Source organism: Carettochelys insculpta, chromosome 25, assembly GCF_033958435.1.
Source record: "Carettochelys insculpta isolate YL-2023 chromosome 25, ASM3395843v1, whole genome shotgun sequence".
Lineage (NCBI taxonomy): Eukaryota > Metazoa > Chordata > Testudines > Carettochelyidae > Carettochelys > Carettochelys insculpta.
This window is the reverse complement of record NC_134161.1, coordinates 4,825,349-4,852,533: the sequence shown is the minus strand read 5'-3', so window position 1 is coordinate 4,852,533 and position 27,185 is coordinate 4,825,349. Positions and strand designations below refer to the sequence as shown.

Here is a 27,185-nt window from a genome sequence, read left to right as displayed (position 1 = left end):
TCCCTATTTTAGGGAAGAGTGACTATTAATCTCTCAGGATAGGCACTGTCATCTGCTGAGCTGCAAGACCTCCATGCAAGTCACAGGAATGATGTGTCGTTGCTGGCTGCCAGTGCTCACCACAGCATGCCTGCAAACTTTGAAGAAAAATACTGATGCTCAAAAATCTCACACCCATGCCTTAGTGCAGTCGCTGTTTTGATTGACACATGCACCAATATGTGTCTGCTGTGGCAATAATTCTGGATGTAAATGTAAGACAAACACATGGCAGGGTGAGAGCAGCTGTGAAGCTAAACAGTATGCAAACCTTGACTATGCAGGGGAAGCACAGTCAGTGTATACTGGAGCAGCTGCACAGCCTGAAGGGTGTTACTTCCCTGCAGACTCAAATTGGGATTCTTTGCTTCCCCTGCCAGTTCTGTTCCTTTCTCTGCTTTACCCTTTATGCACTAAGTACCTTCCTATATCAAGCCAGCTAAGCCTCCCACCTTCTTTTCTATCACCCCCTTCCTTACATGATGCTTTCCAGGTGATTCAGTAACAGTAAATAATTGGGCACCAAATGGTATTGCTCTTATTACTACGGCCTCTGGTCCACCTCCAGGCATGACGTGCAACATGTACCTTGCTGTGCCACAGATCACCAGGTAATGCAGCCCCTTCCGTGCCTTTCTTTGGAGGCACAGGAAGAGCAGGGAGTGGCACCAATTGTTGCAGCTTCTAGCTGATCCATAGGGCTGGAAGGCTTTCTGTTGCGAAATACTGGTTTTGAGCATTAGAACTGGACTTAAAAGGCTTCACCAATGTCCCCTGTAAACTGAGCTCCTGGGCAGCCACCCAGGAGAAATTCATGTGCTGCCCAGCTAATTAGCAGAGTGCCCACAACAGTCACAGCCAGCAGAATCTTTCTGTGGGTGGTGCTCAACTGCATATGCCTTGGTGCACATAACAAAATTTATTCTGCACATGGATGGAAAAATTAGAGGAAATCCTGATTCTTGGCCTTCTCTTGCTGAGTTGACTGAGTCCCAAGCAGGAGGATAATTTTCTGCTGAATGCGTGAAGTTAACTAAATCCTTCCTTGTGCTTTTTTTCAGTGTCTCTACAAGTGGATATTGTTCCAAGTCAGGTGGAGATCAGCGTTGGAGAATCCAAATTCTTCTTATGTCAAGGTGAGTGTTGGCTCCAGCTGCTGTCAGTCTTTTCCATCTGTGCTTGTTGAGCCACTGTTGGGGAACCCCTACCTTTCGCCCCAGACATACTCACGTGGGCAGAGGGGACATGGCTCTCAATTCTTCATGGTGTTGTTGGTTTTGGGAGGGAGGTTATTTTGCAATTGAAGCAGAGCAGAAGCACTCGTGGGTGTAAGAGCAAAGGTGACAGACATGGCTGGACTTGGAAAGTAAAGACACACTTCTGGAGCTGGGGAGAGAAGGCAGCTCCTAGCAGGTACTTGTAACAATAAAGCAACTTAAGAATGAGCCATCCCAGAGCCCCAAAGCCTATGAGAGATGTCCTCAAAATGTGATACGTGATGTCTGTCCTCAGCGTCAGAAATCCTTTGCCTGGTCTGTGCCCTTCTTGCAGTCCCACAGGTGACTGACCCCCTGGTCCTGGCTGATTGAGAAGAAGCAGATACAATGGGCTTTGTTTCCTCTCTAGTGACTGGAGAAGCCAAAGCCAAAGATATTTCCTGGTTCTCCCCCAACGGCGAGAAGCTGACACCCAACCAGCAGCGCATCTCGGTGGTGCGGAATGATGACTTCTCCTCTACTCTCACCATCTACAATGCCAACATTGATGACGCAGGCATCTACAAGTGTGTCATCACCACTGAGGAGGAGGGAGACTCCGAGGCCACGGTCAACGTGAAAATCTTCCGTAAGAGCACAGCTCTGGATGCTGCTTTGGGGTTGAGCTCTCGTTAGGGGAGCACAAGGGACTTGTTGGGGAGGTGTGGCCCTGATCAGTGAGGGGTGTCTAGGAAGGGGAGCCACATCACAAGCAGACTGGGAAGGCACATGCTGTCAAGGTGGAGTCCATTGCCCTCTTAGCAGTGATGGGAAAGCATCGTCTATGAAAGAGTGTGTGGCGAGACACCTAGGATGAGAAGCTGGAAAGTGGGGGACAACCTTGTCTGTGAGGAAGAGCTGACCCATGAGAAGCCAGGGGAAGGGCCAGTCTGGGCAGGATGAGAAGAGTGGTCTCTGTCCCACAAAGGGAAGGTGGAAGGGAGGTAGTCATGGGATTTATCTGATGCCATACTCCATTGTCAGAGCCATTTGTGGACCATGTTTACATCACTGGCCAGCCCAGCTCTGGCTTGTTAGCAGTGCACGGGGCCTCAGAGCCATGTTTCTCATTTGCTGCCCTTCCACATCTAATTCATGCTCTTTAAGCCAAGCCAAGCTGTTGTGTCAGCCACATACTGTTAGTGGATAGACCAAGAGGTCGGCCTCAGGGTTACTCCTGGCTATGTAGATGGTCCCTGCCCTGCACCGCTGCCAGGGTCCAAGTAAAGGAATCTGTGGGCTAAGCTGAATGGTTCAGGGCCTGCTCTGTTGGGCTGGTTAATGGTGGGTGATAGATAAAGCAAGAGATTTATTGGCTGGGATGTCTGTTACTAGCATAGCTGCTTTGCTCGCTTCTTGTGAGCTCACGGTCTCCTTGTAGCATGTAGGCCAGGGAGATAGCCTACCCCAGCTGTCTCTGTCCACAAAAGGGTTGTGGTAGCCATGCCTGTAGCCCTTGTGCTGCTTTAGAGAACCTGTCCCCAGACCTTCTACCCTGTGACCAGGGTAGGTGAGAAGGCAGAGCCCAATGTGCTAGGAACATCTGATAGATGAGCAACACACCTGCCACAGACCAGACAAGGCTGAGATGGGGCAGAGTGAGGGCTCAGAACAGCCCCACAGGGACCACTTACGGTGCAGTAGAATTCTGCATTCAAGAAGCCCTTAGAAGCCCTTGTCAGGCAATGCTATCAGAGCTAGAGCCCTGCAAATATGTGAATAGCCACAGACCCCTTTCACAGATCACGGCTCAAATGCACACACATTTTGTGTCTGTGTGGGGCTCTAATCAAAGCTCTTGCTTCCCTGCCAGTTGGGAGGTTTTGCATTTGGCTTTCCCAAAACACAACCTCTGAATATGCACACTTTTTTCAATCCACTTGCCTCTTGCTGTGTAACTAGGATAAGGTTCCCTTACTGTAGTGGGGGGATGCTAATCCCAAACTAGACAGGCTGGTATGGCATGAGCATCCCAGGTGAGTTCATGCCTGGGCACCATTTTGTCATCTGTACTTTTAGCTGATAACACATCTTGCAGTTTAGATGGGTCCCACGACTCGCTGGGGCAGCAGTTCCATTGTCCTGACATTCTTGTTACTTTCAGAGAAGCTGATGTTCAAGAATGCCCCCACCCCTCAGGAGTTCCAGGAAGGGGAGGATGCTGTGATCGTGTGTGATGTGGTCAGCTCGCTGCCTCCCACCATCATGTGGAAGCATAAGGACAAGGATGTTGTCCTGAAAAAAGATGGTAAGGAATGAGAGGTTTTGGCACTTTCAAGGTCTTGTGTGGGTCTGCCAGAGGGCAAAAGGTGAGGTAGGCACAGGGAAATCAAAGAAATGAGGTTAAAATGGCTCATATTAGGTTTGGTGTCATGGGGCCATTATGATCATTCTGTCTGATCTCTGTAACACAGACCAGCGAACCTCCCCCAGGGATTGCATTAAAACCCAGCATCTTGTCGTTGAAATAGTGTATATCTTTTTGAAAAAGAGACCCAGCGTGGATTGAAAGACTCCACGTACAGTAATCCCTTTCATATCTGGCAGCCATGGGATATTCTGGGTAAGAGAGAGCTATATCTAGCAATGCAGAACACTCAGGAAAAACAAGATTAGATATTAAGTAACAAAAAAAATTTATGCAGAGTACTTCATTTGCCAACAGCAGTAGGACTGTATACTGTAAACTTATACTGTGTTTATTTGTATTTACTCTCACTATACTATACTGTACTTATGGAAAACATAACTAAAACTTCCTCATGGGGAAAATGCCGGTTATCTGAGAGTTCTGGATAATAGAATGCCGGATATGAAAGAGTTTACTGTAGTTAGCTTGTGTAATTAGCACTCCCATTTCCCCTACGCTGGGCCAGAGAGGGGCACACAGCGGAGCCCATCAGTAGATTTTGTGGGCTGATGTCATTCCAGTGTTCTTTCTCCTCTGAGTAGGTGAGCACTATTGCCTGTGCAGCATTTCCCAGCTCTTCTCAGTCTAGGCATCAAGGAAGCACAGTGAAGGTTCAGCCAGGGGTTAGAATTCTAATCTAGGCCTGGAGAGACCTGGGTTCAGTTCTTGGCTTTGCCACAGCCTCCCTGTGAGACCTTGGGTAAATCATGTAGCCTGCCTGTGACTGAACTCCCCATTTCAAAAGGGGCTGCAGCCCTTCTCTACCTTGCAGTGGTGGGGCGAGGGAACATTCACTGAAAGGGCTTTGAGATTTCCTCGTGAATAGTGCTCTGAGAGCGAGGTGTTACCGTTGTTTAACATCAGACTCCTTTCTCCTGGGACGCAAGTAGTAAGTAGTTCATCAGCCTGAGCCAGGTATTGATTAAACTTAAAGTAAAATAAAAGCGCTGCTTGTAAAATAACAAAGCGCTTTGTCCCCACTGCCTCTGGCTTGCTGTGTGAAAGAAGCTCTCCTAGATGAGTTCTTTCCTGGCAACGTCAGAGCTGATTTTGGCGATGACTTTCATTACCCTGCTGGAAAAGGAAGTTACATTACATTAGGCTCTGTCTCCAAGATGTAAGGGGAGCGGAGAAGTGGCCACCGATGATAGAGATCCTCTCTAAATGATCCTTGACTGAAGCTTCATTTTGTCTCTTCTAGTTCGATTTGTAGTCCTGGCCAACAATTACCTGCAAATCCGGGGAATCAAGAAAACGGATGAGGGGATGTACCGCTGTGAGGGCAGAATCTTGGCTCGTGGGGAGGTCAATTTCAAGGATATCCAGGTCATTGTGAACGGTGAGCACCTTCGAGTCCTGGCAGCGGAGAGAACCTGTGCCACCCGCGTCACAGGCTACTGCACTCTTATCTTGGAAGGAGACTGATCATCAGTTCCCACGTTTGAACTGTCAGAATCATGATCCATGAGGCTTATTAATCTCACTCTGCTGTGTCAAATAAACACAACCATGAAATCGATTTGGCATTTACAAGATGTTTACAGGAAATTATTGTGTCAGGAGTTAGCTTGAACGTCTCATAGCTCCAAATGAAAGATTGCCCTCATTTGACTCAAGGTGGTTTTGTCCAGCATCCCATCTTCTCATTATGGGTCAGCCACCTCCAACCTTTTCCATGAAATGGGGAGGTGCAAATTGTGATTCACTGGGTTGGTTTATATGCGTATTGCAGAGAACAGGAAACTTCCTCACCTGCTTCTTTGCTACCCAGCTGTTTTCCCGCCCCCTCTAACTCAGCTTCTTTTTTTCTTCCAGTACCTCCTTCTGTCCGTGCCAGGCAGAGCACCATGAATGCGACTGCCAATCTGAGCCAGTCTGTCACCTTAGTGTGCGACGCTGATGGCTTTCCTGAGCCAACCATGCGCTGGACAAAGTAAGATGCTCCAAAGAGAGTTTACTTGGTTTATGAGCATGACCGTTTTAACTGAGGCACTCTGCATGAGTGCTGCTTCTCTGCAGGGCCGAATGAGCAGAGCCAGTCCTGGTGGAATGTCTCCATTGTAGCTGGAATATTGCTGACTCATTTTTCGTCACAAAGTCAGAGAACTGTAATGCTGTAACAGGTTGTCTGTAACCAGTCATGATTCACAGCAGCATTAAGAGCAATGTGCTGCAGTGCCTCCATCCCGAGTCCCCTTCACTCCCAGGTCTTCACACACTTTATCGGGCAACCCTAGGGTGAGCGTGCTGCGCTGCTGGGTGTGGGCTGGCAGGGGCTTGGAATGCTGCTGCAGAGGTAGCAGGTGGAGTCCTGGGCGGAGGGCGAGGGTCTCAAACAACCTCCTCTTGGCCTGGGGATGTTTACTTCAGGGCCCCAGAGCAAGGGTTGTCATAAAGCAACTGATGGAGGAAGATTGGTGGTTGGGGTATGAGCCAGGTGTTATCATTGGGAATCCCCCCCCACCCCCTGCATCTTTCCAAAGGAAAGCGTTGGATTTAGAAATGCAGATCAGCTGTACAACCAGCCCATGTTAACGTCTCACCCGGTCTGTTTGCTTGGTGCACTGCAGGGACGGGGACTTGATAGCCCGGGGGGATGACAACAAGAAGTATCATTTCAACTACGATGGCTCCGAGCTGACCATCAGGAAGGTGGAGAAGCACGATGAGGCAGAGTACACCTGTACCGCAAAGAACAAGGCCGGAGAGCAGGAAGCCACCATCCACCTCAAAGTCTTTGGTATACAGAGTAGTAATAGTTCCTTCTCACCCCCACTCCCTACAGACTGCTCAGAGAGCCCAGCTAAGCATCGGCAGCTCATTGCTATAAACTGGAAGCAGCATGCTCCAACTACACAGTAGGCGTGTGTGCTCAGACACTGGAGTTGTTTGCTGTCAAAGTGTCAGCCTCCATGCCGGCGCTAGGCTGCCTACCAGAAAAAAGGTGCTGATGGTCATTGTGAAATATGAACCTGTTCGCTTTCCCATCTCTCACAGCTGAAGTTTACCCCACTTCAGATAGTCAGCACTGGAGATGCATCACTCAGATGCTTTTCAAGGTTTTAGGACTTGATCCATAGTCTATGGGAGACTTTGATTTCTTTGGGTACTAGGTCAAGCCTGTAGGATTAAAGAGGGACTTTTGATAGCTCATCAGAAGGGTGAAATTCACCCTAAGCTACATTTGGAAAAATGTCATTATTAGCCCTTGGGAATGTATCAGTTTCTTCCAGCTGTTTATGGCCAGGCCTTTTTGTGCATAGATCTGAGTATGGGACAACAAAAATTAACCTTAGTCCTTTTTGTCTCTTTCCTGGCTTTCTTGAAGCAGTCCTAGCCCTGATGTAATGTCTGGCTTCAATGCACTTGCTCCAGGAGCTGAGCTACAACCATTTTAGATTTTCTGTATTGGAAGTCGAGGCTTGCTGGCCCAGAAGAGGGGAGGGTCCACCAGCTGCCCAGTGCAGCTGTTCTCCCTGGAAGTAGTGGCATAGAAGTCTTTTTTGTCCGGTTGATGTTTCCAGTTCAGACTTCGCTAAGTCCAGGCAGCTTTGCTTCTTAGCAGTGGCCAAACACATCTTTGTGCTCCCTTTCTAGCCAAACCCAAAATCACTTACGTGGAGAACAAAACTGCCATGGAGCTGGAGGACCAGATCACCCTGACATGCGAGGCTTCCGGGGACCCAATCCCTTCTATCACCTGGAGAACCTCCACAAGGAACATCAGCAGTGAGGAGAAGGTAGGACAGCTCCCAAAGCCAGGGCCACAGGAACATGGCTCAGAGTAGCTCATGTCTGCCGTGCCTCTTGCTCTCTTCTGCTGAGGCAGAGGACATGATGATGTCATACAGATGCACACTGAAATCCTGGTGATTCCCCCCCTCTATTCTGAGACCCTGCCACACTGCACAAGGCACCTTTGAGCCTGGCATTTGTCGTGAGAGCTCTCGCTGGTCAGTGGCTCCACAGCCATTTGTTGCAGCTGAGGCTCTTCCCCCACCACTTTTCTTTCACTCTCCTTAGTTTTTATCGCTGAGGCTTTCAGGCAATCACATTAATGCACCAAACTGGGGAACCTCTACACGGGAATTTCCAGGAAACAGTCTGATGTTTGGTTCCACTGGGGTGGGTGGAAACAGGGACCCGGTTTCGGTGTGCTCAGCGACCTCATCGTGGCGTAGAACTTTCTTGGGGAAAGAGGCATGGCTCACAGATGCTGTGGACCAAAATGAGCCTGTTAATTATTTCTTCCCTCTTGTATCGTACACTCCTACTGCACGTACTCTGGGCACAAATGCCTGGCTGCCGTTGTGTTCGCCTGTATCGTTAGTCACATACTGATATCACTTCGTTTTTCAAGGCAAAAATAATTAGCAGTTTTTTGTAAATAATTATTTTGGCATGATTTGCCAGGAGTTGTCGGGGGGGCGGGGGGATACCAAGTGGAGATATGGGGACCTCCGTACACTGTTGTGAGAGTCACGTAAAAGGCAGCTGAGCAAAAAGGGAGACCCTGTCTTAGACACTAAGATACCTTTCGGAAATAGGAAATTAGATAGTGCAGATTGTGAACGCTGTAATGTCATGCCACATGTAGGTTTCAACAGCCTGGACCCTTTACCCTGTCAGAGTCAGTGTGCAGACCAGGGAAATAGGAAGTCAAGTCAGAAACACAGACTGAGCGAGTCATTATCTTACAGCCATCCACACAGCCGGTTTTGGCAGTAACTATCACCTTTTAAATGGGCCCTTCATTTTGTGTCACCAATCTCCTCTTTGCAGTGTCCTGATGATGGATAATCCATTGCCTGAGATAACAAAAAATACTTCCCCCTTCCCTGCAAGGTTCAATAGAAGGCCTGCTCTATCTTTGAGCCTGTGCCATGAATGCTCACCACCGAATAAATCATGTTGTTAGTCTTTAATGTGCTACATGTCTGCTGCTGTGTTTTGTTGGCCTACTCTATGGTTCAGTGAAGTAAGTGGAAAGTTGCTATGGCCTTTGGTGGGTTTTGGCTCAGACCTCTGTTTTATTGGCGTGACTGGACCATGGTATTCTCAGGTTTGCTTCCATCTGGGAAGGGTATTTGGGAGACCAGTGTCGGGGGACGGATCTGGAGTCCTGATTTCGTGTATCAGGGAGAAGGAGCTTCTGTGCAGTGAACAGAAACGTAAAAAAGAAGAATACATTACACAGGAGCTTCCCAGGGGAACCTGCTGTTTCCAGATCCCTCTGCCTGTCTAGCCCAGTTTAGCTAATGAGATTTCAGCTGCAAAACTGCTAACTATTTTTGAGACTCTCACATATCCTGTTTGATGCTGGTGAGTCAATGATCTATATTAAGGAACTATGGTATGTATTCAGATAGTTTCTTATGTAGATAGAAGGAAAATGCGAAGTTCAAACTACTGCCATATGTCTGATGTATTTGCAGAATCCCAGGGTTTGTTGGTTTTTTTGTAATTCTCCAGTGCATTAGACAATTCCCAGGCAGGTATTTATAGGCTTGGTTCCTGTTTTATAAAAGCTCGCATGCAGTGCTTTGGGTGCAGATTAGTGATACTGACCTCCAAAACAGGTCACAATGGCCAGGAAATGACTTCCCAAATCTCTGAATCTCTACCCTTCCCTCCCGCAAACCCCAGCCCCTCTCCGCCTGCTGCTGGCAAACCTCAGAGAAACAGATGATCCTGTTTGCAAAAGCACCCAAGTCTAAGTCTGGCATTGGCATGTCGTCTCTTAGGAGCCTTACTAGGAGTTAGGAACCTACATCCTTTTGAAAATCCAGCCCTAAGTGCCTCTGTTGGTTTTGGAAATTGGATTTAGGCACCTAAGTCATGTTGGCACTTTTGAACATTTTACTTTACATCTCACTCTTAAAGGATTAATCACATAGTGTACAGACAGTGGGGGCAGGAATGGCAGCTGGTGAGCACTGACGTTGTCAGTGGTGAGGTCTTCTGGAGGCAGATTCCAGATGCTGGTGAGCCTCTTGTTTTGCAGCAGAATGAAGGCATATGTGTTGTATGTGCGAGGGAGAGAGAGAATTGGCTTCCCAGCAGTAGCAGGGAAACAACTAATAAAGGGTGAATTCTGTAACAAAGGCAGATGATGGATGTGTCTACACTGCCCTTCAGTCACATCATGAGATGTTTGTCTGTCTCTGTTACAGAAGACAGGTAGCCCAAAGAGGTGATCCGTGTAACTGGGAGTCTGCTTTTGATTTGGAATAACTTTTGTTTGTCTCCCTTGGAGTATTTATCACTGTTGTGTTGGAGACCAAAATCGTCTCTTTTTGAATGATGCAAGTGGAAATACCTTCACAGTTGGAGTACGCTGCTTGCTATATTTCAGGCTGCTCTGTCATTCCTTTTGCAGGGCAATGATTGGGATGCAGAAAAGGTAGTTTTGATATGGTATACGCTGGTGTGTTTGGGCTTCTCCATTAAAGTGCAGAGACATCCCAGTCCTGTTTCCTGTTAAATTTCCAGACGGACTCTGTCACTAACCAGGCTGTTTTCCTACACACGTGCTCAGGAGACATGAGCCGAGTGTCTGACGCTAATGCACAAAAGAAGTTTCCCAATACAGGACTCTCAGCTGCGCTGTGTGCAGGAATGATGTCCTCTCCCACAGCATCTTCTGTTAAAATCTTCCTGACTTTTGTGGCAGGCTGGCCAGGTGTATGCCAGAGAATTACTGCTCCCAAGCCTCTCCTCAGAAGCTGCATTGCATGTTCCCATCTGCCAACCAGCAAATGACAGAGGCTAGCCAAAGACCAAGTGCACATGTTCTCGTTAGTTTGTATGGGAGTCAGTGCGTTCTGCTCTGCTGTGTCAGTCAGTGTTCATATAGCCAATGAGAGCTTTGTGCTAGTTTGCTGCCTGGAAGGTAATTAGGAGTGCCGCCATGCTCAGCTCTCGCAGTGGGAATGCTGCATTTGTAAGGAGCGGCAGCACTTTGCCTTATCCTACCTGGTCACAGGCAGCACTTCAAAGAGAGTGAGTGTGAGGTTTGGGCCAAATCAAAGCCAGTTGAGGAAGATGAACTGCTTTGCTTCTGCCCAGTATGAATCCTGGCCCATTACTCCCTTATGAGAGTACGTGGAAGTTATCAACTAGAAAACCAGGAGGAGGTTAGCCTCCTGCAGTGCCATTGCTTTGATTTTTGCCAATGTAGTTGTGTGAAAACACATCACGGAAAGAGTCAATAAACAAGCTGTCCTCTTAAATCCAGGCCTAACCAGCACCTCCCACCCCTGATTTGGGAAAGCCCTTTGGAACATCAGACAAGCCTCAAGGCTCAGTTTTGCATTTCAGTGGTGGGGCAGAATAAAGCGTAGTGATTCCTGCCAATACAGTCCCATGCTGAGTCTCTCTCCCTTATCAAATAGCTAAGATCAGGAATGATAATTCACACCTAGCCTGCCCTGAATTCTCTGCCTCCTTCTGTGCCACTGAGACCTTATTAGATGTGTCAACATCATCTTGTTAAACCTTCTTTTCACCCAGGCTCTCTTACAAGCTCTGCAGTTACTGAAGGGAAGAAGCTGGTGCAAAACTCATGCTTCTGGAATGTAAACATCTGAGACCTCGCTCCTTAAGGAGCGGTTTGTCTAGCTAAAGGGTTGGATGTTCTACTTTGACCAATAGTTGGGTTAGGATGATTGCAGAGGTGTGTTGGTGCTGCTCTAAGTATTTGCTCAGGATTTATTGATATTAACAGTGGTGCAAGGTCACTGAGATCCCAAATTGGTTTTGTTTTCTTAAAAAAAAAAGAATTGATTAATATCTGGGAATGTTTCAATGAAATTCATTGAAAAGCTTTTCAGGCGGAACAGAATGCACTGATTGTTGGGATTTCAGTATTTTGAAGCAATGGCTGAGCATGACCAGGTCCTTTTGATGGCCCGAGCTGCATGAAATGCAAAAAAATAAATATTGGGCCAGTACCTCAGCTGGTATAAATCAGCACTGCTGCACTTACTCCACTGCCGCTCTGCTGAGTTACTGAGGATCTGACCCTTAAATTTTAATCATGGTGTTGTTCAGAACACGGGCAAGCATCTCCATGTGGCCTTCAGCATGGGATTTCCTAACCTTGATTTGTCATCTTTCCCTGCTCTTAATTACATTTGTGTGTGGATGATTTTGAATGTGTTAGTCAAATGAGTTAATTCCATTAAATTCACCTAGGAATCCCTTATTTTCGAAGTTGCTCCCATTTAATTGCTTGAATCCAATGAGAAGAGAGAAACTTCCTAAGAACTTATTAAATTCATGTCCTTCTTTGCTCCAGTGCAGCATAGGTCTCAGCTCCCCTTTTCTCTGGTCTTTGGGGGCTTGGGCAGTCAGTGTGAATCTGTTTCAGATTGAGATTTACAGTGTGTGTTAATTTTGAACCGCCAGCTGACCCAGATGGCGAAAAAGGCTGCTGCATAGAAACAGGCCAACTATCCTGGAGAGAGAGAGAGAGAGAGAGCTGGGTTTTCTCCTTTATCCGCCTGCAAACTTTGCAGGAGCTGAAAACCAGTCAAGGGGAAAGATAGACAGTTGCTTTTAACCACTTGTTGCAAGAAATCAGAAGTATTGGGTGCATTGACTTCTCCACGTCAAATTGGACTCATCTCAAATTTTCTTCTCCAGATGAAAGGGTTTGCAGGGATATTAAAACATGACTGCAGTGAGATCGAGCATAAAACCACAAGAAAGGGTATAGGATGATGTTAGCCAGAATACAGTAAACTGTCAAGTTACGCGGGGGTTGAGTTGCTGCAACCCCTGCATAACTCAAATTTTCATGCAAGTCAAGGAGAGACAGGAACCAGGCTGTCCCCTGGTTCCCAGCTCCCCTGGGCTTGCAGGAGCTGGGAAACTGACCAGCCCAGCAGGGCTAGTCAGTTTCCTGGCTCCCAGAGTGCTGGGAAGCTGAGAACCGGGGTGGGGGGGGAGCCTTATTCCCTTCTCCCTGCCACTTGCTGCTTGCAGGACCCAGTTTCCTAGGTGCTGCAAGTGGTGTGGAGCTGGGAACCAAGCAGCAGCCTGGCTCCTAGCCCCCCTCCGCTTGCATAGAGGGTAAACTGAGCAGGGCAGCAGCCTTGGTCAGTTTCCTGGCACCAGCCGGTGGAGGGGAGCCAGAACCAGAGGTAGCCTGGTTCCTGGCCCCCCTCCACTCCTTGGAGCCAGGAAACTAACCAGGGCTCTTTCCCTGCTCAATTTTGCAGTTCAGGAAGCGGATGGGAGCCAGGAGCCAGGCTGCCTCCTGGTTCCCAGCTCCCTGCCACTCCAGGGATTGGAAACGGCTACTATCGGAGCAGCAGCCTGTCGGGGTGGCAATCGTGTTAACCTGAGACACGCGAAACTTGACTGCGCGTATCTTGAGGGTGTACTGTACTCATTGGCATTTTATATAGGAGCTCTACAACCACTTCTAAGGGGAATTCAAACTAAATGAATGCTTCAAGGCAAGGGAAGGATCTAGCTATGGAAATCACATAAATATTTTGTGGAGTAGCTGCAATGAGTCCAGATGTATACAATGAGAAATATGCTGTGTTAATGTAACTGGCTTGTTAGGCTTCTCTGGAACCTAAAGTTGTCTGAGACACAGATGAAGATAAAGTTTGGGAGTTGCAAATAACACTCAGAAGTCCCAACTTGTGCAGAAATTGGTGAGTTAACAGATGAGAACGTAAAATAAGGCAAGTCTGTACTGTATGTTAGCACTTCAGTCCCATTTTGTTTGCTGGTCAGATTTACTTCACTGGAAGCTCTTTGGAAACAACCGTGCATTTCCCATCCTCATTTTCAGAACATCAATCTCTGTCTCTGCCCTCTCCTGTTCTTTGTGTACACTGCTATCATCTGGCCATCACTGACACTCAAGCCTTTGGGTCATATGCTAAGTAATGCCCTCAAGGCTGCGATATTAGCAGGTGATTTTTGACTCCTGAGCAAGTTAAGCTGCAAATGAAACAGATGGTTGGACACAGCTAATTGATAGAGGAAGAACTGACACCAGCAATCCCCAGTCTTTCCAAATATGGGTGGTGATGGCCTGTGCTACTGCTGGCTCACTCTGAAACTTACCTTTCTTTTTATGACTAGTGCATGTCTGCAGAGAGTGCCTGCTATTTGTTTGTTCCATCTACAGTAAGGTTTGAGAGCATCCCTAAACATGTTGCTCGCTGGAGAATTACCTAGTGCAGTTACGAGCTCATTACTGTATTCTTTTGTTTGATTTTGGAGTTCACATTTTTCCTTAACCGTGTAATATGAGAACGCTTATTCCAGACACAGCATGCATGGAATAAATGGTGCAACTGCATGACAGTGTTAACATTGCAAGCATTAATAATCTGTGTATCTGTGCAAACAACAAAAGCAGCAGTAGGAAACCAGTTCTATAAATATCTTTGCATTGAGTGACTTGGGTCATCGGAGTTGCTTCCACAGCACTGCTGGAGCATGTTTATAGAAGTGGTGAGATGTAGCAGACTGAAATACATGATTCCTTAATGAGCAAGAGCAGAAGCACAAAGTCTACAAATATCATTAACCTTTTGATTAATTATTCATCTTAAAACTGGTTTTAAAAAATTAAAATGCTGAATGCACATCCAAATTAAAGTTATGTTGGGAAATGGAAATATCACTGCTATTTCCCATCTCCTGTTCCCCCAGCCCTGCCGACATGATCGAAATGAGAGCCTGCATATGCACAGAATGCAGTGTGATGCATATAGTATGCTACCTAAACACAACACTTAACTTTTATTGCTTTTTTGTGTGTTGTTGTGTTTTGTATCTGTTTTTTCCAGGCTTCGTGGACTCGGCCCGAGAAGCAAGAGGTATAAGATTACCAGACCAATAACCCATCTCTTTAGTTTTTTTTTTTTTAGTTTTACAAATTAACACACTGCTTGTACGGTAACCAAACCAGCTAAATCAGTATTAATAATTTAACTCAATTAAAAAAATAAAAAAATCAGCTGATAGTGGTAGAAATTGCTTGGCTTATAGAGACTCATCTTTGTACGAGCAAACAAGCTGTGTTAGGAGTTGGTGGAAGTCATACATGAGCATTCTACTTGCCATTTAAAATGCAAGGCTGTAGTTTTCGGTGGGTGTGAAATCAAATAGACAAAGGCCACTTAGCCAAATTGGCACCTTAGAGGGGGCGCTTAGCTGGAATTATGAGCGTTTCGCCCTTCCACATGGCTTGGGAAAGTAACTTCCCTTGAAGAACCTGGCTGTCTCCACTCCAGCCCAACTCACCTGTTTGCTCTTTGCTCTCATGAGGTTCAGTTTTCTCTTACAGAACAATTGCATCACATTTCATGTCAAAGGCAATGCAATTATGTGCCTATGGGCTGTGTTTTAACCCCAAAAGCTCATGATTACGAAATTCACCATGGTCTTTCTCTTTTGGGGGGTATTTTTTTTTGGGGGGGGGAGTTAAATGCATTAATACAATTTGGTGTAGTTCATTTGATATTTTTCACATGATGTTATTTATATTTCGTAGACTCTATTTTTATATATTAATGACTGGTAGAGAGGTTTCTTGCTTCCAGATGTGCCTGTGAACATCATTTCCAAGCAAACTGCAGAGGCTTTTCTGTGGAACAGCATTGGTGATTAGAGCTTAGTGACTGCATTCTGTATTCTTAAGAGCAGTGCTTTGGTAGCCTGACAGACTGTCTTATCCAGTGAGAAGCGAAGAGGGTGATGTGGTTTAGATAAGGTTCAGGTATTATCCAAGCAGGTCCTGAGCAGGCGAGGATGATGGTAACTTGCCTTGACCTGTTCTGAAGAAGTATTTTGGAGGACTGTGAACATGGAAAATGGTGATGTTTAATATTCACGCTGGTTTCTCCCAGGGAATTTAGAATGTGAATAGTTTCAGTTCTGTAGGCCTAGGCTAATTCTTATTATCAATGTCTATTCTTTAAAACATAGCACCATGTATCTCAGGCCTTTTTTAATTTCAAAAGTAATGCTTCTAAACTTACTCAGTAAGAAATTGTTTACTTCTCTGACTGCAAAAGACTTGAGTGGCGTTCTGTGAAGGATGCTTTATTGTATTAAAATCTTGCCTGGCTTCAGATACTTTGGAAGGGAAATAGCTATTAGCTACTTGTGCTTCTGACCCCTAATCAGCTATGCTGTCATTGTGCAATAACTCTGTGAATCTTCCACCCAAAATATATCGGAGGAAGGGAGAAAGCCAGACGCTAGCGTCAGCTGTTAGCCAAAATGAGTAGTATCATCACAGACAGAAGTTAAAAGCTCAGTTACAAACAAAACAGACTGTCTTATTAAGTCTTAAGTTAGGAACAAGATTTATTGGAAACATTCCATGCAATGTAATCAGGTACCAAATTAATGGTGCCTCGCAGGTATCTCTGCAAGGCAGTGCTAATTCCCAGGAAAGTGCACTCTGACTGGGTAATGAAAGCATGGAGCTAGGATGGCTCCTTCATCTTTCCTTTTGATTTTCCAACAGTGTTCGGTATTTCAGGATGCCCCCGCCCACTGGTAGTGATGCCCGTGTGCATGAGAAGCAGGTGAAGGCAGGAGGAGGGGAGGCAGGCAGAGTTATATCTTACGTTCTGTGTGCTCCATTTGGAGAGGACTCAAACAAACTGAAATCAGACTCTTCTCACCCACAGTGACACAGGAGGAAGTGTCTCTTTGGCTCTGGGAGTACCGAAAACCAGGCTGACTCTTTTAATAGCCTCTCTTACCCTGCGAATGACCAAACTGTGAGCACTGGCAGAATTCAGACTGAGAAACTTCTCTTTTCACCACACAGAGGCTGGAAGGAGTCACAGCATGGAGCTGTATTGTACCTGTCTGCCTGAGCCAAAACTACCACCCGTTGAATCCCAGTGATACTGAATCTAGTTGAAATCAATCTTTTCATGAAGATCCCTTTAAACCAAGGGGGACACCGGCACGTGGCTCTCTGGATAGGGAGTGCTATGAAAGACTCCAGGCCATAGGTTTCAATTTAGGGCAGGTCATACATGACCGGGGTTGTTGCCATCTCATAGACAGTCTGTAGCCTTAATAAAGAAGGCCAGTGACTTCTGTGCAGTTCCCATTGGAAGCTGTTGTTCTGCAGTTGTTTGAATAGCAAACTACAGGTGTGGTTGGCCCCGGTGGTTTCCCATACTGGCGGTCTCAGCAGAAATGGTGAGGGTTCTGGGCTGGATCCTCTGCTGGTGTAAATTGGCATAGCTCAATCCACTTCAGTTCCTGAGGCTTTACACCATTAGATGATTTCGCTGTCCTTGCCCCTGCATGTCGCATCGCTACAGTGCCTGTTACAGTGGAATCCGAGGAGAATTAATGGGCCACAAAGACAAAACTCCTCTGCCTCCTAGAGGAGGGCCCGTCAAGTTGACGTGATGGCCTTTGGTCAGGGACCTGTGTGCACATCAGATGCTTTCACTCCACTGCATATCCTATTTTTAAGTGAATAAATAATACGTCACTCTTCTGTCACACTCTTCACACATGGATATCAAAATCCCGTGCAGAGGAGGGAAGTATTGTTTTTAATAAGTTCATAGAGGAGTAGATGCGCGCTCAAAATCACGCATCAGGTCCATCGTAGAGCCAGAAATAAAGCCTAGTTCCCCTCAAGTCTTTTCCAGTACCAGTGACCACAGGACCATGGTAGCTTCCTAAAGCAGAGGTCAGTTTCCAGAAGGTGTCTCCAGTGCTGCCTTCACACAACAATCCCTTCTCATTCTTAATGGTGAATACCAATATACCAATTTTTTTGCCCCAAATTCATTGTCTGATCCATTTGCTTTCATTTCAGAGACCTCAAAGCTCCAGTTCTTTCTCTGGATTTTTTTTTTTCAATTCTGTCATTTTTCCCGGATCTTCTTTTGAATTTTTAAAGACTCCTGTAGTATTTTGCACCAGGCAGTTCAGCCTCTCATTAGAATAGATTATGTTGCATTTTCTGTAAATTGACTTCTGAACTGTCCTGAGTGCTGGATTGTGGATGGCGTTCTGGATCTAGGAAGAGTGGGAAAAAGACAATGACTACTGAGTGTAAAATGTTCTGGGCTGTCATCAACAAACTCTGGACTTTTGCCCCTTATTCCTGAAAATAATGAGGCTGTCAACAAGCTGGGGTTTGGTCAACAGAACCCTGTCTAAACAGCTTGCTTTGTAATGACAAAAGCCTCTTCCAGGACAGCGATCTTGTGCAACTATGCAAATGAGGTGTGCGACTATGCAAATCAGCGTACATTTGCATTGTTGAGTGCTCTCATTTGCATGACCTTGCCGGCAGCAGCATCCCGTGTAGGTGTAGCTGAAGAGTGTACCCATGTACTGCGTGTGAGGAGAGACTAAAAGGGCCAGGACTGTTCAACTGAGAGACAAGATGATTAAGGGGAGAACGTGTGGGGGTAAATGATGTGAAAAAAGTTTCTCTCTTTATCTCTTCACATAAGACAAGAACCTGTTCTATTAATAAACAGCAGGGTCAAAACAAGTATAAGGAGGTGTGTGACACAATGCACTGTCAACCTGTGGAACTTGTTCTCAAGGGATGTCATGAAGGCTAAAAGTAGAACAAAAAAGAAGTAGGTAATTTCGTGGAAGATAGGTGCATCAATGCCTCTTAACCAGGATGGCCAGGAATGCAGCCCCATGTGCTGGGTGTCCTTAAACTTCCAATTTCCAGGAGGACTGGACAGGGGGCATATCTGTTGATAATGGTCCTATTCTGAAGTCCTGTAGCACCTTAAAAACTAACAGATATTTTGGAGCATAAGCTTTTCTGGGCAAAGACCCGCTTCATCAGATGATGAAGCACATCTTTGCCCATGAAAGCTTATGCTCCAAAATATCTGTCTACAAGGTGCCACAGGACTTCTTGTTGTTTTTGCAGTTACAGACTAACACAGCTACCCCTCTCATACTTGTAGTCTTCTTCTCATTCCCTCTGATGTATCTAGCACTTGGAGCTGTCAGATGAGAAAATAGTCAGCTAGATGTACTGTTACTCTGACTCTTTGGACCACAGCACAGTGAGCACAGATGAAAAAAATATGATTTCCAATGAAAAACATAGTGTGATAGATTCATGCCTCTTTAGGAAACCTTCCACAGCTCCTGTAAAGCTACCAAATGTAGTGCTCCAGACTGGCATGCTATCTCATGCATGCATGAGGTGGAGCTCTATGTCTCTATGTTAGAGACTGTGCCAGGAAGAGAGGGCAAAGTTATTAGCATGCGGCCTTGGCCTTGGCCTGGCTCATCAAGCCTGCAGCAAACATGCCTGGAGCGGAGGGGACAGGAGAGAGAGATGCAGAATTATGTCCCTATTCATCAGTGGATATCAGTTTTTCTGCTTCTGGATCTGAAGCGTGACAGGTTCAAAGGAGAAAAACATGCTGCGCTAATTGATTTTGTTTGAGATGGAGAAACAGCAGGTGGTGCCTTTTTAGTACAGGTTGAACTCTCTCATCTGGCACTGTCTTGTCCAGCAACATCCAGAATCTCGTGCGATTTTAGTTATCCAGACGACCACTTATCATGGATACGGCCGAGTTTCCTGTGGTGCCATAAAGATTGTTTACAGCCACCAGCCCTGGCTCTCAGTGTTCTGTGCCATTATTTAGCTGTAATTTACCCTGGATGTCTTCTAAGAGACCAATAAGTAATGAAAGTGTTGGTAAGGCAGCTAGACAATATTGACCTCCCATGGTTTGGCAAATTCTCCCATTCGGCACCGGTCAGGTCCTGAGGGTGCCAAACTAGGGACATTCAACCTGTACACTCCTTAGGAGCTAGATGATCATCTTTACCTGCAATTGTTACCTCTTTCCACCTCTGAATTTTCCCAGGCTTCAATTTCTGAACAAAAAGATGCCTTAGCCCCAGATAGAACTATCTCTGTTAAGGCCTCAAAGTTTCTATGGGGTTTGTGGTTGTAAGTCTATTTAGTTAGGAGTTTGTGGCATTCCCTGCTGTCATCCTGACACACAGTAGCGCAGCCAGCCGCAAGTGCTTAAATTGGAATAACAGGTAAGGCACAAGCAGCAAGGAGCAGGGAAAGGCGAATGAAGGCTTGGACTACACTAGGCAGGTAAGTTGATTGCAGATACACAATTCTAGCTATGGCAGTTATCTAGCTAGAATCAACTTATCTGCAGTCAATCTACCTGGCCATCCACAGAGAGGGAGGTTGATGGGAGAGACTCTCCCATTGATCTCCTTTACTCCTCATGATATTGAGGAGCACAGGGGGTGACTGCTGATCGCAGATAGCTCGATTTCATGTGTCTCTACCAGGTGCGCGAAATTGAACTCTGGCAGATAGACCCTCAGTAGGTCAATCTTCCGGGTAATGTAGCCATAGCCCAGGATACAGTTCTGTGATTATAGGGGTTGGCAGAGCCTGTCTTAAATGATCCATTCTTATGGTTCAGAGACATGGGGAGTGGCGAAACTTCAGTTGTGAACAGACAAGATTGTAATCACTTTGACTGCCTTGTAACTTGGATGTAATACTCCCTTTGTTTACACTGTTTAACATGTATACACCACGTACAAGAGCCTTTTTTTAACTCACGGATGCTACAAAAACTTCAAGCAAGGGTTTTCCAAGGGCCACATATTTTTTCCATCCTCTCATAAATTTTGCATTGTTCAGCCCCCTGTTCAGACAGGAGCACTAAATTTTCACAGTACGTGGCCTCCGATTTAAACTGAAGGCCTTGGTTCAGTGCTCACTTATGCTGCTGTGAATTGGGCGTGACTCTGCTGAAATCAGTCGAGTCACTCTGGTGTAAAACAGGTACAAGTGAAAAGAGAACCGTGCCTGTGATCTGGGTGTTCCAATCAGTTGGAAACAGACGTAGTCATAGCAGGTTTCTACAAGAGTGCAGCACAATGGGAAATCCCCTGGCTGGTATTGTACCAAGCCTTGCACTGTAACTCTAAACGCAAAAAGCATGGCTTGCCCAGCTTGGACGGGTCACAACAGTGACGCCATCTTCCTCTTCCAGCTGCCTTTTGACACATTCCAATATGGGACAGCGATCTCCTCTCCCACTTCCTGGGTGCTTTGGAATTGCTCCAGCGAGGAGATACTGTTCTCAGCTGCTTGCAGGCGAATGCTTCTAAATTCTTAGCAATGCGGTGGGGGGTAGGCGGGAAAAGCTGTCGGGAAATAGAAGTGGATTAAAACCTGGTGCCACAGTCTCCCTGCCACACATGGATCACTCTCATACTCTGTCTCCCTTTCCTACTAGACCCTGGATGGGCGCATAGTGGTGCACAGTCATGCCCGAGTGTCTTCCCTGACGCTCAAGGACATTCAGTACACCGACGCTGGAGAATACGTCTGCACAGCTAGCAACACCATTGGTCAGGACTCCCAGGCCATGTACCTTGAAGTGCAATGTAAGAAAGGTCCTCTTCTCTTCCAAGGGGCACAGCTGTGGTACCTTAAAGAGATCCTCCCAGTCTGGGTGTGGGTGGCTGGGATCCTTTCCCCCAAATGTTGAGCTGCTGCTGGCAGGGCTTGAGAAGCCCTTAGTATGGCAGGACAGAACCCCAGAACACCTAATCAATAGGCCAGAACATAGATGCCTCAAACAATGTTGTCTTTGTTCCCAGATGCCCCCAAGCTGCAGGGCCCTGTGGCAGTCTACACATGGGAGGGGAACCAAGTGAACATCACATGCGAGGTGTTTGCTTACCCCAGTGCTGTCATCTCCTGGTTCCGGGACGGACAGTTGCTACCAAGTTCCAACTACAGTAATATCAAGATCTACAACACACCATCGGCCAGCTATCTGGAGGTGAGGAGAGGGGCTCTCAGCAGAAAGGGATATGGATGTGCAGCCTTTATGGGTGATAGATGAATGCTTGTTTGTGGTGCTCGGAGCCCGGATGGCAGCTCTTCATCACGCTGTGTGGTTTGCTGCTGCCCTGCCTGTAAACAGGGAGGAAGCATTTTTCAAGCCTCCTGTTTCAAGAAATGAAGGCCTGGCCTGTGGTGGGAGCAGAGACGACGCAGAGTGTGCCAAGAAAGCCAGGAGACAGGCTGGAAATGAAGCTGTTGCTTGTCAGCTGGCCATGCCAATCAAAGGCCAAAGAATGGATTGCTAGCTTGTGGTCAGAAGCATGCTCGGCTGCGAACTAGTCCTCCCACTGCGTGGGTTGCAATGTTAATGTAGGGCAAGAGGGAACCCATAAGAGCGACACACCATTGTTGGCAGGGCAAGGAATCAGGAGGGAGCTCCCAAGTTACATGTGTAATGGGATTGTTGTTCTTTTCTTGTGTTCATTTGTGTAGTTCCCTAAAGATTCAGGTGGGATTGAGGCCCTGCAATGTTGGATGCTGCACAGAGCCTGAGGGAGAGACGGTGTCTTGCTCTCTATCTCTGGATGATGTTTGTAGAGACACCTCATGAACAGTCTCTCTCCCACCACACCTGCAGCGTTGCGCTGTTTAATAGATGGAGAGGAAGCAGGAGGGGAGGGGAAAGCAGGGCAGGAGGCTAACAAAGACCCTGTGGCCCATGTAAATTGAGCAGCCTATGGAGCATAGGCAGAGCCTTGTCTTCAGCTTTTTACCCATCACCCCTTGCAAGGCCCCCTGGGCAAAGTGCACTTGTTTCTCATGCTCAGTAGTCATATTTTATGGTACTTTGGGTTGTCCCCTTGAGTAAAGCTTGAAGGGGGTTGGGGAAGTTGAGCTTTAAGATCTGAGCGCATCCTTAACCCCCCTCCCATCATCCTTAAACATCCAGGTGACACCGGACTCTGAGAACGACTTTGGGAATTATAACTGCACTGCAGTGAACCGCATTGGCCAGGAGTCCTCAGAATTTATCCTTGTGCAAGCAGGTGAGCCTCCTTGTGGTCCGTAGCCGGGCAGAGGGCTGGTGGGATACACAGGCGGTAGCTGCACTGGTTCGATGAAGGGAAAGCCTTTCCCTGTTCCAGCTGTCCCCCTCAAGGGGCATCAGAGCAGCCAGTTGGTACTCCACAAGTTTGGGGTTGGTGTCCATCCCATGTTTTTGGAGGTAGCCTGTATGCACCTGCAGTACCCACTGATGCTGTGACAGAATCTTGCTCTTTGGCTTTGACTAGCAGGACTGTGTCTATGTTCTAGAGCTGGTGATCCACTCTTTAAAACTTGCGGCTCCCATGTAGAAATCACAGTGCAGCACATGTCAGCCAGGCAGGCTTCCCCACCAGGTGACAAGACGGGCGGTGAGGGACTCCACTGTCCTGAACTCAATTACTGAGAATACTCTAATTCACCCAGTTGCCATGGAAACAATTAGGCATTACCCCGCTGTGCACTTAAACGCTCTGTGGGGAAGGCCTGAAGGAAATGAATGGTCTCCAAGGCCCATGCGTTGTCATGTGCAGGCTCTATTTATTCACTGTGGTAAATAAGTTACCTGGAGGGAGATGCTGCAAGTTTCTTGTCCCTGATGAGAGGGAGGAAATTAAAGCTCCACCATTCACAGAGAACCTGTTTGTCTCCTAAGAGTCCCTGGAGCACAGTTGCGTGGGCACCTGCTGGCCAGGGGCACAGGCTGGATGCACATTTGCTGCCTGCCTCCTCCACATAATTACTTATTTCACTTCCTCCCCCAGATACGCCATCGTCCCCTTCCATAGACAGAGTGGAGCCCTACTCCAGCACCGCCCAGGTGGAGTTTGATGAGCCCGAGGCCACCGGTGGGGTGCCCATCCTCAGGTACAAGGCAGAGTGGAGAGCGCTGGGCGAGGAGGATTGGCATTCCAGGTGGTATGATGCCAAAGAAGGTAGGGGTTGAAAACCCACTGTTATCTCTCTTAGCATCTCAAGAGTTTCTTGTCTTTGGAGTGTGACAGATTTCCCTCCCCGCCACCCTCCACCAACTTTATCATCCATTCCACTGTCTGGTCAGGTGTTGATGGGATTCTAAAATCATTCACTGGCATATGTGATTCATGTAGCACTCAGGAGTTGCACCATCCTCGTATACCCCTGCCAAAATTTCATTGCTAAATGGGTACCCCCACAGGCCCACTCCCTGTTGCTCTTAGTGGCCCTCCCTGCATCCCCTTCCCCACAGGCACCAATCACCTATGCCCTCTGCCTTTCCTTTCATTGATGTATATGCCTTCAAATGACCCGACTCTGTTCCTGCCAGTCGTCATGCAGAGCAACCCTACTTACAGGATCTGAAAAGAGTAATGTCAGCAAAGACTCTGGACCTATTATTGTTTGTTTGTTTTGCGTTATCACTTGGATTCCTCAGTCAAGGATCAGTGCCCATTGTACTAGTTGTAGTTCACACATCAGAAGACATTCCATGCCTGAAAGAGTTCCAAATCCGGTTTTCCCTGGGTCATCAGACTGGTTTTGCAATAAGCCCAGTAAAAGGAAGGTACAGCCATGCTTCACAGGGAGGATGAATCTCAGCGGAAGGAGACATGAAACAATCTATATGCGTGGGGATTGTTATAGAGATGCCTTCCTTTTCAGCATCGGAATGAACTCCAGATATAACTTTCTTAATGGACCTTCCAGGTCATCTGTTGGGGACATTCCATGGCCAGGCTCACTACTCAGCTTCTATTCAGGCAAACACATTATGCAGGATTATAGGAATCCCTATCTCACAATTAACTGTTCTCTAACAGTGGCCAGTGCCTGTTGTTTCTGTGGGCTTGTCTACACTTCTATAGAAGATCAACCCATTCAGGGTTGATCTTCTGGGGTTCAATTTCACATATCTAGTATGGACACATGAAATTGAGCTCTCAGGGGTCTCAGCTGACCACTTTATTCCTTGCTAGATGCGAGAAGTAAGCAAGGTCAAAGGGAAAACTCTCCCATCGACCTTCCTTGCTACAAACAGGCAAGTTAGCCAAGCCCAGATACGTCAATTTTCGCTAAGCAATTGGCGTAGCTACAATTGAGTATCTGCAGTCAACTTTCTTAGTCTAGTGTAGACACAGCCTGAAGAAAGTGTAAGAAACCCCTCAGAAGGCAGATGCAGGATAACCTGCATGCCCATGAAGGTGTGTCTCATCCTCATCTCTTAGGCTGTGTCCACACTACCTCCCTACTTCAAAGGGAGGATGGTAAATAGGGTGTTGGGAGTTTATTAATGAAGTGCTGAGGTGCATATGCAGCACTTCATTAAGCAAATCCCCACCACCACCCCCGGCAACTTTGAAGTGTTCAGCTTCAAAGTGCCTGCTTGCGTCAAGCTGCAACTCACCTGCCGGTACTTCAAAGTGCCTGGGCAGCTTCGAAGTCCCTTTACTCCTCAGAAATTTGAGGAGAAAAGGGACTTCGAAGTACCCCGGGCACTTTGAAATACCAGCGGGTGAACCGTGGCGAGATGTGAGCTGGCACTTTGGAGTTTAAGACTTCAAAGTTGCCACAGGGGAGAATTTGCTTAATGAAGTGCCGCATATGCACCGCAGCACTTCATTAATAAACTCCCAACACCCCACTTGCCGTTCTCCCTTTAAAACAGGGAGGTAGTGTAGACAAGCCCTAATACTTAATAACTGAACTAGAACCTCAAGTGGAAAGTTTAATGTCCCTCCCGAAGTTTTCTGGTATTAGCTATTACAGGTGAGTATTCCTTTTCTCCAGATAAATGTCTAAACCCTTTCAAATCTTGGCCTCAGTCACTTTCAGCCGCAGTGAGTTCCACAGTCTAGTCACTTACGCAAAAAAATGTGTAATGTTACCAGGTTTGAGTTTGTTGTCTTTTGATTTCATTAAACATCTCCCGTGCTTGGGTTTTAAAACAGAAAGAACAGAAGTTCCTGGTTTCTCCTGTCTAGACCAGTCATTATTTCATATAATGTTATTCCCAAGTCCCCTCCTCTTCATCTTCTTACTAAAGTCAATAGTCCCAGTCCTTTCAGCTTCCAAGGCCCTGACTCATTCTCATTGCCCTTTGCCGCGCCTTCTCTACTCCTGCAGTATCCTGAAGGCCTTTCATTATCAGTTTTTAGTTTGTTTAAAAATTCCCAGGAATTTAAGTGTTGCCACAAAATTTTTTTAAAAAAGGATGAAAATTTGTGCAAAAAATTAGTGTAACATTTTCTTAGTAAATATGAGAAGAGAATAAAAGCAACTAATAATGAAAAATAAAGTATTGAAAGTCGAAAGCAGTTTAATGCTATGGTTTATTTAGTGAACTATATATTAACAATCTAGACACAGGTGTTCATCTGCCACAGTGTTGCCTTATTTTAACAGACACTCCAAGTGTGAACATGCCTCTAATTTATTGTCAAATCCAACAGCATGGCAACAGTCTGTGCAAATCTATCCACCTTCTTGTGGCCCAGGGAGTTGAGTAAACTGAGGCTGTTTGGGACCCATGAGGCTGGTGGAAGGGAAGAATCTGGTTCCAGAGGTTTTTACCAGCCATCCCATATGTAATATTTTTTGTGTTACCATAACAACATAGGCTTGCTGCGTCCCCCAGGAATGGCGTGGCCATAGCTAGAATCAGGGTAGGTTTCTCCGTTTCTTCCTTGCCTTGTGTGAAGTAGAAACAGATCGTCTTTCGTTCAGACAATAAAACGCTCACTCAGCCCCCCCTCCCCCCGCCCCGCCACCTTTCCCCTCAAACGATACCTGAGCCTCACAGCTCAGTTCCTAAGGGTTCCTCTTCTCTTCTCAGTTCCTCTTCTCTTCTCAGAGCCGTGGCTCCCAGACAGTTCATTAGGAGTTGAGGAGACAGATGGTTGTATTGCTTCTCCCCCATCAATCTCCCTGTGCCTTTGGGGTCTCTGCCTGTAAATTCTGCTGTGTCAGGCAGAAGGAAAATCTCTCCCCAAGGTGATGGCTAGGGGTCATGCAGAGGCTGTACTATCAGTGCAAGACAAGGAATTTCTAATTATTCTTGCTGACTATCGAGGTGGGTTATGAATCGCATGATACAGAATTCTAGGCTGCTTGCAACTGCAAAAGCCTGTCGAGTAACCCACCTGCAAAGCTTAAATTCCTGGTCTCCACCCATTTCATCGCACATGGCACATGGTACTATGGAAAAAAAGCAAATAGTTTTCTCTGCCCCTCCTTGTAAAGAATCCAGCATGGGACAGTGACTGTGTGTTCTTTGGGGAGCGAGGGGTCAGGTTTCCCTGGAGAGGGATATTGCTTTTTCCCTGCTGGTTTTGAATGCTAAGTTGTAGAATGCAGTAAAACAAGGCCTAGACCCTACAGCCAGAATCTTGGGAGGATTATAAGGGGAGTGAGACATTCTGCCTTGCATAAGCCAAGCAGTGGCCCACAAACGACATGAAGTACAAACGCTGAGTGCACATGGAGCAGTGAGCCATTCAGGTGGAAATCGGTGATTTTTCCCAGAGCTTTTCCAGTGCCAGGTTCTTCCCTTCAACAGCTCGCCCATCCAGCACATCATATTTATTCTTCTCTGCTGAACAGAGCTGCTCTGTGG

General features: G+C 46.7%; 1 protein-coding gene across 10 annotated transcripts in view; it reads left to right on the top strand.

The window, feature by feature from the left end:
• The window catches only part of NCAM1 (neural cell adhesion molecule 1), a 258,116-nt gene that overhangs the window by 170,629 nt on the left and 60,302 nt on the right, over positions 1-27,185 (top strand). For 7 of the 10 annotated variants that reach the window (XM_074976916.1, XM_074976915.1, XM_074976909.1 and 4 more), the window contains exons 2-13: positions 1,101-1,175; positions 1,666-1,884; positions 3,400-3,543; positions 4,907-5,044; positions 5,521-5,638; positions 6,276-6,445; positions 7,303-7,445; positions 14,526-14,555; positions 20,994-21,144; positions 21,361-21,545; positions 22,500-22,596; positions 23,359-23,529. In XM_074976916.1, the coding sequence (XP_074833017.1) occupies positions 1,101-1,175; positions 1,666-1,884; positions 3,400-3,543; positions 4,907-5,044; positions 5,521-5,638; positions 6,276-6,445; positions 7,303-7,445; positions 14,526-14,555; positions 20,994-21,144; positions 21,361-21,545; positions 22,500-22,596; positions 23,359-23,529 (1,641 nt within the window). The remainder of the gene's footprint in view (positions 1-1,100; positions 1,176-1,665; positions 1,885-3,399; positions 3,544-4,906; positions 5,045-5,520; positions 5,639-6,275; positions 6,446-7,302; positions 7,446-14,525; positions 14,556-20,993; positions 21,145-21,360; positions 21,546-22,499; positions 22,597-23,358; positions 23,530-27,185) is intronic. The other 3 variants (XM_074976910.1, XM_074976912.1, XM_074976914.1) reach the window with 1 other exon arrangement.